The sequence below is a fragment of the Lupinus angustifolius genome, chromosome LG04, assembly GCF_001865875.1.
Source record: "Lupinus angustifolius cultivar Tanjil chromosome LG04, LupAngTanjil_v1.0, whole genome shotgun sequence".
Taxonomy (NCBI): domain Eukaryota; kingdom Viridiplantae; phylum Streptophyta; class Magnoliopsida; order Fabales; family Fabaceae; genus Lupinus; species Lupinus angustifolius.
Window position 1 is genome coordinate 25,050,512 of NC_032012.1, and position 12,605 is coordinate 25,063,116.

The window sequence follows — 12,605 nt, forward strand, 5'->3', positions numbered from 1 at the left end:
AACGGGCTAACGGGCAGCCCACATGCATTTTCCTGTTTACATTAAAAAAGCAACAATAGTGAATGTTAAGTTATCAAATGTCAATTCAAATTTCATATGCAGTACATTAGGCAGTAAATCAATAGATTTTACATAACCACATTATATAATAATTAAAAGTCTCTATAATAATAATTCAAAACATGTCTCTCTAACCATATTAGATAATAATTCTCTCTAACAAATATGCAATAATTAAAGGAGTTTGGGCCACTACCTACCGGGCCAAAATTAAAATTTTAAAGTGTAGAATGTAATGCACGCGGAGCCCGTTTAAAATGTCCGCTAATAAAGTGGGCAAACGGGCCGGGCAATATGGGCTAACAGGCAAAAATATCATACCCTGCCTGCATTTTTTGTGGGCAATGTGGGCTAGCCCGCGTGCAATGCTCATATTGACACCCCTAACTATATGACATTGAATATGAGAATGACCTGGCATTTTTGGTCTTACAGCCCACATATTTAAGTTGAATACGAGAATCATTTCTAAAAAGTTTATACAAACCTTATAAAATCTTCCATACCTTCATTGATTTTTTCCTCATATATGATAGTTCACCTTAATTAATTAACAAGATAACTTAAGTAAAGAGACTTAAATTTTAATATGGTATTGGCATGCTTATATTGATTTTATGAAGTTAATAGAATTGTTGGAGCGGAAGACTCATAGAGAAAATATAATAGAGAAAATGATACCAACAATTTAATGTGGTTCAACAATTTGTCTACGTCTACAGCTGAATAGCAACAAAGATTATTTTACTATGATAAAATATAACTATAAGTGTTTCACTCATTTCCCAAAACCTCAAATACACTTGGTTTCACTCTCACTCAAGTATTTATCACATAATTAGAACAAAAGAACAAGAAGATAAAATATGTACTAAGCTAAGTATTTGATGTGTCTTATAATGAGATCTCATATTTATAGCTAAACCTCTTAAAGATTATGTAGCCAAACGAAAAGAGCATTGATGATGATTTCACTACTATTCAATTATACAATGTTAAAATTTTAAATAGCTGACATTTTATATTGTAGTGATAGGTAATATAAAATCTTTTATAATCAATGATAAAAGGAAACTCTTATTAATATTAAAAATGGGTTTAATATATAAACAATTAATACAATTTTATTACACATCAAATACAATTTTTATTTTTTATTATTATATTTAAAAGTCAATAACAATTAACAATAATTATAAATAATTTGTCAACAATATAATAATCCATTTACCTACATTATTTTACCATAGAAAATAATTAAAACCTTACTTTATACATAGAAATGTTAACTTCTAAGGCTATTATTCCAAACTAGATTTTGGTAAGCAACAAGTAAACCCTTGTACACTCCAACGCATGTCGTTTTTATCTTCTTTTACTTTTCCGTTACTGCGTTTTGATCTCATACCGGAGACAGAACCCTAGTCTCTGTGAATTGTGATTCCTCTCTACTCTTCCACCCTTCAAACTCCCTTATCCAAAGATCAAATCTTTTCAACACATTTCGCTAATCGAAGTCCAATCCTATATCATCCACTTTGAATTCTCGTATTTTTCTCTTCCATTTTGCTGCTTCCATGTATGTGCTTATAGTTAATGCCTTTATGGTTTTCCATGTTTCGAATTTGGATTCCTCTTTCCCTTTTCTGTTTTAGTACTTCACTGCATTGGGGCTTTAATTCCTATCTAGTTTCTACTACACTGATATAAATTTTCTTGTTTTTTGTTTGTTTGAAATACTTGTATTTATAGAGAATGATTGTGTCTATATTGAACATAGCCGTCTTTGCATTTTTTTGCTTGATTTGAGAACAATTTGGTGATGCACTTTTGTTAGAATTGATTCATGATGGGATTTAGCAGAGTAGTAGCTAAGAGGAGGAAAACGAGTTTGGTTAAGGAATTTGTAGTGAATGCTGGTAGAATTATTCGGAACCTTAATTTTAATTTTGCTCAAATTTAAGGGCCGTTTTAATCGGAGGATAATTTCTCTACGTCTTTCAGTGAATGTTTGTGTTTGACGTCTGCCTATGAGTTTAAAATTTAGTTTGTTGGAAAGGCCTTCTAAGGAGGATGCCGAGATGAAATGCATTGAGCAATTTGGGGTTACAGAGACGTAGATAACACAAATTAGTGGAAAGAGTAGTGTAGTCTATGAGTCTGCCATAAGTATTGTTACTCATGTTAAGTTAAGTAAGCTGTCCAAACATAGGATGTGATGTAACGTCATTAAATGATTCATACTACCTTTTGTGGTGGAACGCAAATGTTATCTTATGCGGATTTTGTACTAATCTCCAATGCATTGCTTCAATTTGGATATTTTTAGTTTTTATTTATGTGATAATCATAATATCATGTTAGTTATTTTGCAAATCTGTTTTATTCTGTTAATCAAATAGTCATTTTTTTGGAAACAGCCTATTCACCTGCGATGACAAGGGCACAGCCTTTACGTGGGAGCCTCTTGCATTGAGGCACCCTTTTAATATTATTTTTTTCAATCTTAAAAATAAATTCGTAAGGAAAATTTATCCTCATTCCCTTCAGCACTTTACTAATTATGAGAATAGCTGGATAATGTATTGATATTTTTATGGTTTTTACTTCTTCCCTCCTGCCCCATCCATTTTTTAATAATAATAATAATCAAGGCTTGGTTGTTGTTGAATTCCTAGGAAGAGGGAGTGGTGAGATTGCTGATAAGATTTTGTTAATGTCTAAAACAAACTAATTTATTTGGTCTAAATAAATGGCAATTTTGTATAACAGCTTACTCTTAGGTGTATCATTTCAATATGATTACTGATTTCCTTTATATGCTTCAGGGTTGTACTCATAACTCAAAATTATTGTTTTTTGCCAATCCTAGCCTTCAACTTCATAAAGAGGGGGGGAGGGGGGGTCATTTCTTTGATGATGTCTTTGAATTATGAAGTTGATAATTACTTTCTCTTTCATTTAAATTTTTCCCTTGTCTTGCTGACAAATGGGTTGTTTAATAAGGAAGCTGGAATGTGGTCTGGGTTTCAAATAGATGCCCGACAATGTGGACCCCATTCATGACTTCAACTTAACTTGGAGATTTTGTTCTCTTCTAGGTGCTTTGGTTTCTAGTTTGATATCAAAGCCTCTTACAAACTGTGAGTGAAGACATTTTCTTATAAAGAAGTTTTATCTTTTGTTGCCATGTGTAATGGGATGTTCATGATGCTTTTTGACTACAGGTTGACTCCGAGTTTAATGGTTCTCTATCTAGGTTGACTGAGGAAAGAAAAAAATTGTAATTTAAAGTTCATGGATAATTATATTTGTCTTAGTTCATCGGATGATGATCTAGAGGAGATAGAAGATCCAAGGAGGTCTCTCCCACAATGGCCTGCTCCTGAAATGAATTCAGGTTGGTGGTCTCTACCGAAATCTCCCCTCCTATAAAATTTATGTATAAATTAGTAATCATGGTGCATGTAATATTTGAGCAGGTAATGATGGGTGGTCTAAGCAGGGTAGTTCTTCAAGAGGAGCAAATACTTCAACCACAACCTCTTCTAATGTCAATAATCATTCACAAACCATACCTCATACACAACCCTCTTCTAGCGACAATTCACTGAATCACAGAGTTGCAAAAAGGGATGAACCTTCCTATCGTTCTCAGAATGGAAAATCAATTTTTAATACTTCTGGTTCCGATTATGAGAAAATGCCATCTCAACAAGCTTTCAAAAGGACCCTTCCATTATCTCTTCAGCCATCTCTTCCATCTTCATCATTTGCACCAGATATCAGATCAAGCAACTCAAAACATCACATGAGCAGCAGTCAATTTCATGATACATATAAGAATCGTCGCCATGGAATAGGGCCTAGCGTGACAGGTGACAAGAGCTTCATTCGTGAAAATTATAACAGAGGAAATGATGAAGATCGTCTTATGTTTCCAAATGGTGGGAGTAGGATTCTTCCTTCATCTTTGGCACATGGAAAGGCTATAAATCCACAGTTCGCTAGTTCCAGTGAAGCTGCATATCGTTCAGGGGCACTTGATGAAAGGGCTTCTGCAACTGATGAGAGACTTATTTATGAGGCAGCATTACAGGTAGTACATTCTGTTTATCAACTCAATTATATATATATACATATTTGTAATACTTTTGATGCTCTAAGTTTTATGATGTTCCCTCTGTTAAGAATGAGTAGAGTCACTAGTTAAGACAAGTTAAATAGAAATTCTTTCCTGAATCGTGAGCTTCATTTGGGACTTAATGTCATATCATCATAGTTGACTCCTTGAGAAATTGGTGATAGATGTTGAGAGGTTGGGTTCAAGATGCAGTGCACCTGGATATAAGCTGTTGAAGTTGATCCTCGTGCTTTTTATTTCTTCGTTGTTCTTTATGTTTGGAGACAAATTTCTTTCTTAGAAGGTTTTGAACTTCTGTAAATACTAGACATCAGGCACTCATGTACATGCCAATCAGGTTATTAGTATTGTATTTGATTTGAGGGCATCAAAATTATTATTCCATTTTCCATTGTGATGGTGTAGTAGGACTTATTCTCTGGAATAAACTATTTACTCAAATCTTATGGTTATTGATTTTATGTTGAGAATGTGTGGAACCTGGTTTGTTTTATCATGACGGGTATGTTAAAGAATTATAGACAGATATGCATTTGATGCTTTTGAGCAAAACCATTAGGGGAACTTGGAAATTAAAAAAAAAAAAGCAACCCAATAACACCTAACTTAACATAATTTTAGCCTGAACACAATGTAATACTAAAATTACGAAGTACCCCAGGACTAAGTCTAAAACTACAAAATTAAATGAAGTAACAATGTACTAAGATACTAAGTCTATATACTAGTGCTCTGGTCACAGAATCATAAAATTAGCTCCAAATCAAAGTTTAAACCCTAAAACTTATTCTTGCTTGATGTAAGTGTGTCAGCACTCCTGCATCAATGTGAGGTTAAATTTTATTTTATTGTAAACACACACAAGCATGTAGACATGTATACCTGAGATTCACTCGAGACACATTATTGTTAAGTGTGATTTGGGAATATGGTTGTCACAGGATCTCTATCGATCAAAGACGGAAACAGATTTACCTGATGGTCTAATGTCTGTCTCTCTTCTGAGACATCAGGTATTATGGCTTGTCTGTTATAATTGTTTTCTTGGGGGGGGGATGTCTTTTTAAACTTTAATCACTTTATTTGCAGAAAATTGCATTAGCTTGGATGCTTCAGAAGGAAACAAGAAGTTTGCATTGCTTGGGGGGTATTTTGGCTGATGATCAGGTGATCTTTTATGTATCTAGTTGCCAAATAATTTTCTCAATCATTTTCACTTGTCATTTAAATTTGTGTTTTTAACTGAACATCAAAACCTTGTTCCAACAGGGCCTTGGAAAGACAATTTCGATGATTGCCCTTATCCTAATGCATAAGTCATTGCAGTCAAAATCAAAAACAGATGATGCATGCAATCATAAAACTGAAGCTTTGAATTTGGACGACGATGATGATAATGGTATTGTTGATGTGGATAAGCTTAAAAAGAATGAAGAGTCTGATGATATAAAACCTACCACAGAACCAAGCAGTTCGACACGGGCACCAAGTAGGAAAAGGCCTGCTGCTGGTACGCTGGTTGTGTGCCCTGCAAGTGTTGTTCGACAGTGGGCCAGGGAGCTTGATGATAAAGTTGGAAATGAGAAGCTTTCTGTTTTAATTTATCACGGGGGCAGTAGGACAAAAAATCCTGATGACCTTGCAACATATGATGTGGTTATCACAACATATGCTATTGTGACTAATGAAGTTCCAAAGCAACCGTTAGTGGACGATGATGAAAATGATGAAAAAATTGATGAAAGATTTGGGTTATCTTCTGTGTTTTCTGCAAGTAAAAAGAGGAAAAAGGCATACAATGGAAATAAGAAGAGTAAAAAGGGTAAAAAGGGAATTGATAGCTCTCTCGAATGTGGTTCTGGTCCTCTTGCAAAAGTAGGTTGGTTTAGGATTATTCTAGATGAAGCTCAAACTATCAAGAACCATAGAACTCAGGTAGCTAGAGCTTGCTGCAGCCTTAGGGCCAAAAGAAGGTGGTGCTTATCTGGAACACCTATCCAAAATACTATTGATGATCTGTATAGCTATTTTAGGTTCCTAAGGTATGATCCTTATGCTGTATATAAATCATTCTACAATACAATTAAAGTTCCAATATCCAGAAATTCTATACACGGTTACAAGAAGCTTCAAGCAGTCTTGAGGGCCATAATGCTGCGTCGTACAAAAGGTGATTTTTCGTTCTCTAAGAATATATTTGCCGATTTCCCGACTGGATAGATTGTATGCATTTACTTTTTTCCTGGCTTGGCATAGGTTCAGTGCCCCTTTAATATTATCGCTGGCCTCCTCTCAGGATCGTCATTTAAATTATCTTTTGTAATTTCTTTTCATTTCTTGTCCAACCTTTGGTAGTACCACTCCAGTATCAGCAATATGAACCTTCTGAAGCCAAAGTGCCTGCCCAGCCACATAAAATTTTCTCTATTTTTGGCTAATTTTTCATATCCTTTTTAATGATGGAATTATTCCTCCACTTCAATGAACCCATGCTTTATTTCTTTTACCATACACACAATATTTGTTTGGTTGAGGGATTGGAGTATTGGATGGAACATTTCAGCCTTTACGGTTTTCATTTGTTTACTGCAGCTAGAGTTTCCTTGAAACTGAAGTTGGAGTCAAATATACTGCATGGGATAAGTATTTGTTTTGCTTGTTTTATAATATCAATTTCCACACTTGTGCATTTGTTTAGGAACTTTAATCGATGGGCAGCCAATTATCAATTTGCCCCCTAAAACAATTGAGCTGAATAAGGTGGATTTCTCTGGGGAGGAGCGGGCCTTCTACACCAAGTTGGAAGCAGATTCACGTTCTCAATTTAAGGTTTATTTTCTTATAAATATGTTATCTTGGCTTGTTCAGTTTCTAGTGATTCATCTTATTCTTTTAAACAGCAATCGCTGAGTGTCCTTTTGCTAATGATTTAGAAATTCAGTTCGATAGTGATTAGTGAGTCAAAGCGATTGTCTTCTTTGTTAGAATAGACAGACACTCTAATCCTTGCTGCCTCTAGAAATATATTTAAGAAACCAAATTTCTTTTATTATTATTTTTTAAAACTTATAGGGTTTATTGTATTATACTGCTATGATGTGTGAATTACAAAGAAGTAACACCTATTTTTTTATACTCATAATGATCATTGCAGTTGCAGCTATTTATATATTCAATTGCATTTCATGTTTGCAAAATTAGTCCAATATATTCAAAGTGGTCATAGCCAGATGTATTTTTTTCACAACAATAACCAAGCCTCTATTAGGTGGGGTCGACTACATGGATCGAATAACGCCATAATTGATATTTAATATTTAAATTATATGTTACTACTTAATTGTTTCGAAAACATGCAAAAGCTTCAATTTTGTACCTATAACTCAGTGCTGTGATAGCTGGCTCTTTGGGTAAAGCCTGATACTGTAGCGTTTTTCTTTTGAATTTTCACCTAGTTGCATACTTGAATTTTTCATAAATTATCAAGAAAGAAATATATTTGTTATGTAAGAGATGCTGGAATGTGAAAGATGTTATATTCCTGTCTCTCAATCTTCATATCTAATTTATTAATTTTTAGCATACTTTTGCGTTGCAACTTCTAGAATATTCTTGTCTGATCTTTCAATGCTGAAGGGTTTAGTTTTGAAATGAAAAAGTTTGTACTTTTTAGGCATATGCTGCTGCTGGCACAGTGAATCAGAACTATGCAAATATTCTTTTAATGCTTCTACGACTCCGTCAGGCTTGTGATCACCCACTTCTTGTCAAAGATTATAATTCCAATCCTGTCGGACAGGATTCTATTGAAATGGCAAAAAGGCTTCCAAGGGATATGCTGATTAATCTATATAAGGAATTGGATACTACCTCTGCTATCTGCCATGTTTGCAATGTGAGTTAATTTTTCAAATGAGATTTTTCATGTATATTATTTCCTTTGTTGTGAATATGCCCTATAAGAACCTGATGTTACAGATCCCTAGTATTTTCTTATATGATTCACTGTTCCTATGGTGCATGTTGTGTTTTAGGTTGACAATATAAAATTTTGGAAAGATGAAGTTTAACACTGAGAACATAATTTTGTACTGATATGCTTATACTGGTAATGTTTTAAGAGTGTCACATATATTGTTTTTGGGGATCTTTGTCGTTTAAATGCACTCCCTATGGATGTTGCTTACAAAGTTAGGTAAAATTTACCGCTTAACACATTCAATGAAAAGAAAATGACATGATTATGATGGAAATGAGTCTTAAACCATGAGGGGTTGTGACTGTATTTTTAGACTTGTATATTATTCCAGGGTAATAAATATTTTTTTGGGGGAATAGTTTTCAAGGCAGAGTTTTTTTATAGTGCATTCTATTGATTGACTATGGATTCGGTGTGATTGTTTTTACGAATCGCTTTGTTAAATTTTTAGATTTTGCTTTCTCAGTTAACCTGTGTTAGCTGAGTCGTAAACAATAGCAATATGTTGTCAGTAAGAGCTCTGACTGATTTTTACTGTGGTTTCTACAGGATCCACCTGAAGACCCTGTTATTACTATGTGCAGTCATGTCTTCTGTTATCAATGTGTATCAGACTTTTTGACAGCTGATGATAATACATGCCCCGCAGTTTATTGTAAAGAGACAGTTGGTGAAGATGTTGTTTTCTCCAAAACTACTTTGAGAAGCTGCATCTCTGATGATCTTGATGGCAGTAGTTCCTCAAATTCACATCATGTTGATTATTCACTATTTCAGGATACTGAGTACAACTCATCTAAAATCAAAGCTGTCCTTGAGATTCTGCAGTCAAATCGCAAAATGAAGGCTCCTAGTACTGTCTCACCGAATTCCTCTGGAGGCCGTGGGGATTTACCGTCTCATGATATTTCAATTATTGAAGATTGTGACTCAGATGTCCGGGTTACAAAACACACAAGAAAATATTCAGAGCCCATCACTGAAGGAGCAATAAAGGCTATAATTTTTTCCCAATGGACTAGTATGTTGGACTTAGTCGAGGATGCATTGAAGCAATCTCGAACTCGTATACGATACAGGAGACTTGATGGTAGGATGACTCTACTTGCAAGGGACAAAGCTGTTAAGGATTTCAATACTGATCCTGAGGTTCGGCTCTCCTCAAAATTGTTAAAGCTGTTAACCTTTTTATTTATTTTATTTTTATGCAAATATATGGTGCCACTTGACTAAAATGTGGACCTATTTGTTACTAGCTTAAGTAGTGTGAAATTTAATCCTCTTTTTCATTATTATATTGATGCTGCTTCAGGCAAGTACATCTAGTATGTTTTGAAACCATTTCTTGAAATTGCATTATCTACCATTTGAAGTGCCTCAACAATGGTAGCCTCTGTTGTTTAGCTAAGTGAAATTTGTTTCAGGTAACTGTTATGCTGATGTCACTAAAAGCAGGCAACCTTGGGTTGAATATGGTTGCTGCATGCCATGTTATTCTTTTGGATCTTTGGTGGAATCCAACAACTGAGGATCAAGCTGTTGATCGAGCTCATAGAATTGGACAGACTCGTCCTGTCACTGTGACACGGCTCACTATAAAAGATACAGTTGAAGATAGAATACTGGCTCTTCAGGTATTAATCTTTCTGTTTGTTTAATTTGATTTTATGTGCCAAAATGCCATCATAGTTGGTTAAAAATTGAATCTAGGATCACCTGTGAGGCCGTAGCAACTAGTAGGTAAAGTGAGCTGGTTTGAAGTTTTGAATTATTTGCTCTCTTTCCCTGTTTTTTAATATTGATTGCCTTTTTGAATTTGATGGTGAGCCTTCCGTGCAATTGTAATACTGCTACCTTGTGACCTTGTCACAGATTCAAATCCTAGGCTTTGATTGTGTGTAAGGTTGTGTATGTTTATTCTCCCCTGACCACACCCACATGGGGGCCTCATGCATTGAACCATCATTTTTTTATTGATTACTGCGTAGATGTATAAGTTGAAAGATGACATTTTTATGACAGAATATTATTAACATGTTAAAAGGATATGTCTAACTTGCGATAATGGATTTATGGGATCAACTCTACTACTATTGCGGTCCAAGCCTCCAAGGGGAAGTTGATCACATAAAATCCCACGTCGAATTGTGTGGGTGTTCCTCAAAAAAATTAACCGAACCGAACCACATTTTGTGGTTCGGTTCCACCGGTTTCGCAGTTTAAACCGTGACCGCTTACACCCCTAGGCACATGGAAGTGATATTTTTTGGTTAGGTTTAGTAAGCATTGACATATGAGATAAAAGTTTGCTTGGATGGAGAGTATATAGCATAGCATGTATATGACATATGTGTAGAGAACCTTAAAACTGTTATGGTGTTGTTGTGTTTGACACTTCGACCATGTGGGGTTGCAGGAAGAAAAGAGAAAGATGGTTGCATCTGCTTTTGGAGAAGACCATGCTGGTGGTACAGCTACCCGCCTTACAGTGGATGATCTCAAATATCTTTTTATGGTCTAGAAAGATTTCTGATTAGTATGATGATAATCTCTTCAAGTTTTGTTCTAGATGGTTTAGGTATATGGAGTTAGGGTGGTTGTTCAGTTAAAGAGTGCCTGCTGACATGTGCTGTTTAAGTTGGCTGGTTCATTGAAGTAGGAACATCTATTTTGAAGCCCATCAAGGCCATTTTTGTCCTCAGAACATTGATACTATTGCTATGCTTTGCTATGTAGCAGCATAAAGTTTCATGTAAATATTCTAGTTATATTTATATTGGTTATGAATATACTACCTTATGCTATTTTAACTGTCCTTTTTATTTTACTATTTTCCATCTTAAACCAACGTGCATGGAAAGCAAGGATGTATATTGTTGTCATGTTGGAAAGAATCCTGAAGGCACCAAGCTAGCTAGCTAGCTTCCATGCCTGTACTACTGCTTCAGGTTTGTTTATATTTTGACCAAGTCAATGTCAATTCATATTCTCCTCATTTCATATCTCTTGTTCTTGTTGTTTAAGGTTAATGTACATAGATTAAGAAATTATTAAAAAGTGTTGTCATGTATTGGGATAGTGGAGTTTGTTAACTATGTTTGTTGGGGTTCAATTACTATCATGGGGATCTATACTTTTCGAAATGTTTAGTTTGTTTTTTATCTTTGATGTGGGGCAAAATTTGTGTGAAGTATTCTGCTTGTTGTTTGATCTGATTGGGGTTTTGCTAGTTGTTTCCCTGAGGCTTAAATTACTCTCAACCTAAACAATTATTCAACGTTAGTTTTCATATCCATGCACTAAAGTGAGCTGAAGTCTTGAAAATAAAAGAAGACAATAATGAAAAATAAACTATTGACCCTGCTTCTGGTGATCTTACCCTTTTATATTATAATTAACTGAGAGACCAAACTTTGAGTCTAACAAATATTTAAAGGATTAATTAAGTAATGGGTTGGACAGGAATTTATGAAATGACAAGGAGAGTATCAAAAATGATATTGTCAATTGCTTTTTCAGATGCAGTGTTTAGAAAATTGGGTGTAGTTTCCTCAAATCCAGTAAGAAATGCTTAAAGTATATCCCATATGATCCTAATTTCTGAATTCTGATCAAAGTGTACATTGCTTGATTCCCTTTATTTCACCATTTTTTTACCAACAAAGTCCTACTTTGGTGGGCCTATAAAGTGCTTACAAAGCTAGGATTGAACGGGGAGAAAATATCTTATCCACTGCTTAAATAGAGTAACACTGTTCTAATTTACATTTTGGTTAATATATATCAATATAGACCATGAAATATTATTTTTTGGTACTATCAAGAGTATATTCTCATCTTTTGGGTAAGGTACTAATCTCTTTCGGGATTCGTAATTGTCCCTTCCAACAAGTGTCACAACCAGAAATTGAACTATTTACCTTTTTAGTCTTTATGTGAATCTAATAGAACCTTATAACACTGTACTAACGTTTTTTGTTGGTATAGACCATCGAATATGATGAGTGGTTAAAACTATTACTCTCAATTAATGAATCTACATAAAAAAATTAATAAATTTCATGCGCAGTAGAGGAGCCTCTCCCCCTAAAGTTACCATATTATTCAATGTACATCACATACAAGTTAGTAGAACATGCAAGTATTTATCTTTCCTGCTAATAAACAACCACATTAAGAAAAGGATAAAAGAGCAAAAGTGATTTTTCATATTCACTGATCTCTCAAAAGAGGAATAAAAGCAAAGGCCTGCCTTTGTAAAAAAGTCATTGCTTGAATGCACTCCAACTGGAGGTCCCAACAAGGTATACCAGAGCTCTTACTGATTGTTTCACATGTCCACAATGGTGGTGTCTCCCTTTTCATCATGATTCAAATGATGTAGCAGCTTTCACTGGGACATGCCCCTAAATTGTACCACTA

At 34.7% G+C, this 12,605-nt stretch overlaps 1 protein-coding gene across 7 annotated transcripts; it reads left to right on the forward strand.

The window, feature by feature from the left end:
- On the forward strand, nucleotides 1,424–11,075 carry LOC109346519 (helicase-like transcription factor CHR28). 7 transcript variants are annotated; one of them, XM_019586110.1, is made up of 12 exons: nucleotides 1,424–1,639; nucleotides 3,067–3,203; nucleotides 3,288–3,460; nucleotides 3,543–4,159; nucleotides 5,146–5,217; nucleotides 5,294–5,371; nucleotides 5,474–6,374; nucleotides 6,903–7,033; nucleotides 7,878–8,099; nucleotides 8,733–9,332; nucleotides 9,608–9,817; nucleotides 10,600–11,075. In XM_019586110.1, the coding sequence occupies exons 3-12, from the start codon at nucleotides 3,358–3,360 to the stop codon at nucleotides 10,702–10,704; spliced, it is 3,039 nt and encodes a 1,012-aa protein (XP_019441655.1). In that variant the 5' UTR covers nucleotides 1,424–1,639; nucleotides 3,067–3,203; nucleotides 3,288–3,357; the 3' UTR covers nucleotides 10,705–11,075. The 7 variants fall into 7 exon arrangements, with proteins under 7 accessions (XP_019441655.1, XP_019441656.1, XP_019441658.1 ...); XM_019586111.1 differs by having other exon boundaries at nucleotides 3,071–3,203; XM_019586113.1 differs by having other exon boundaries at nucleotides 1,424–1,608.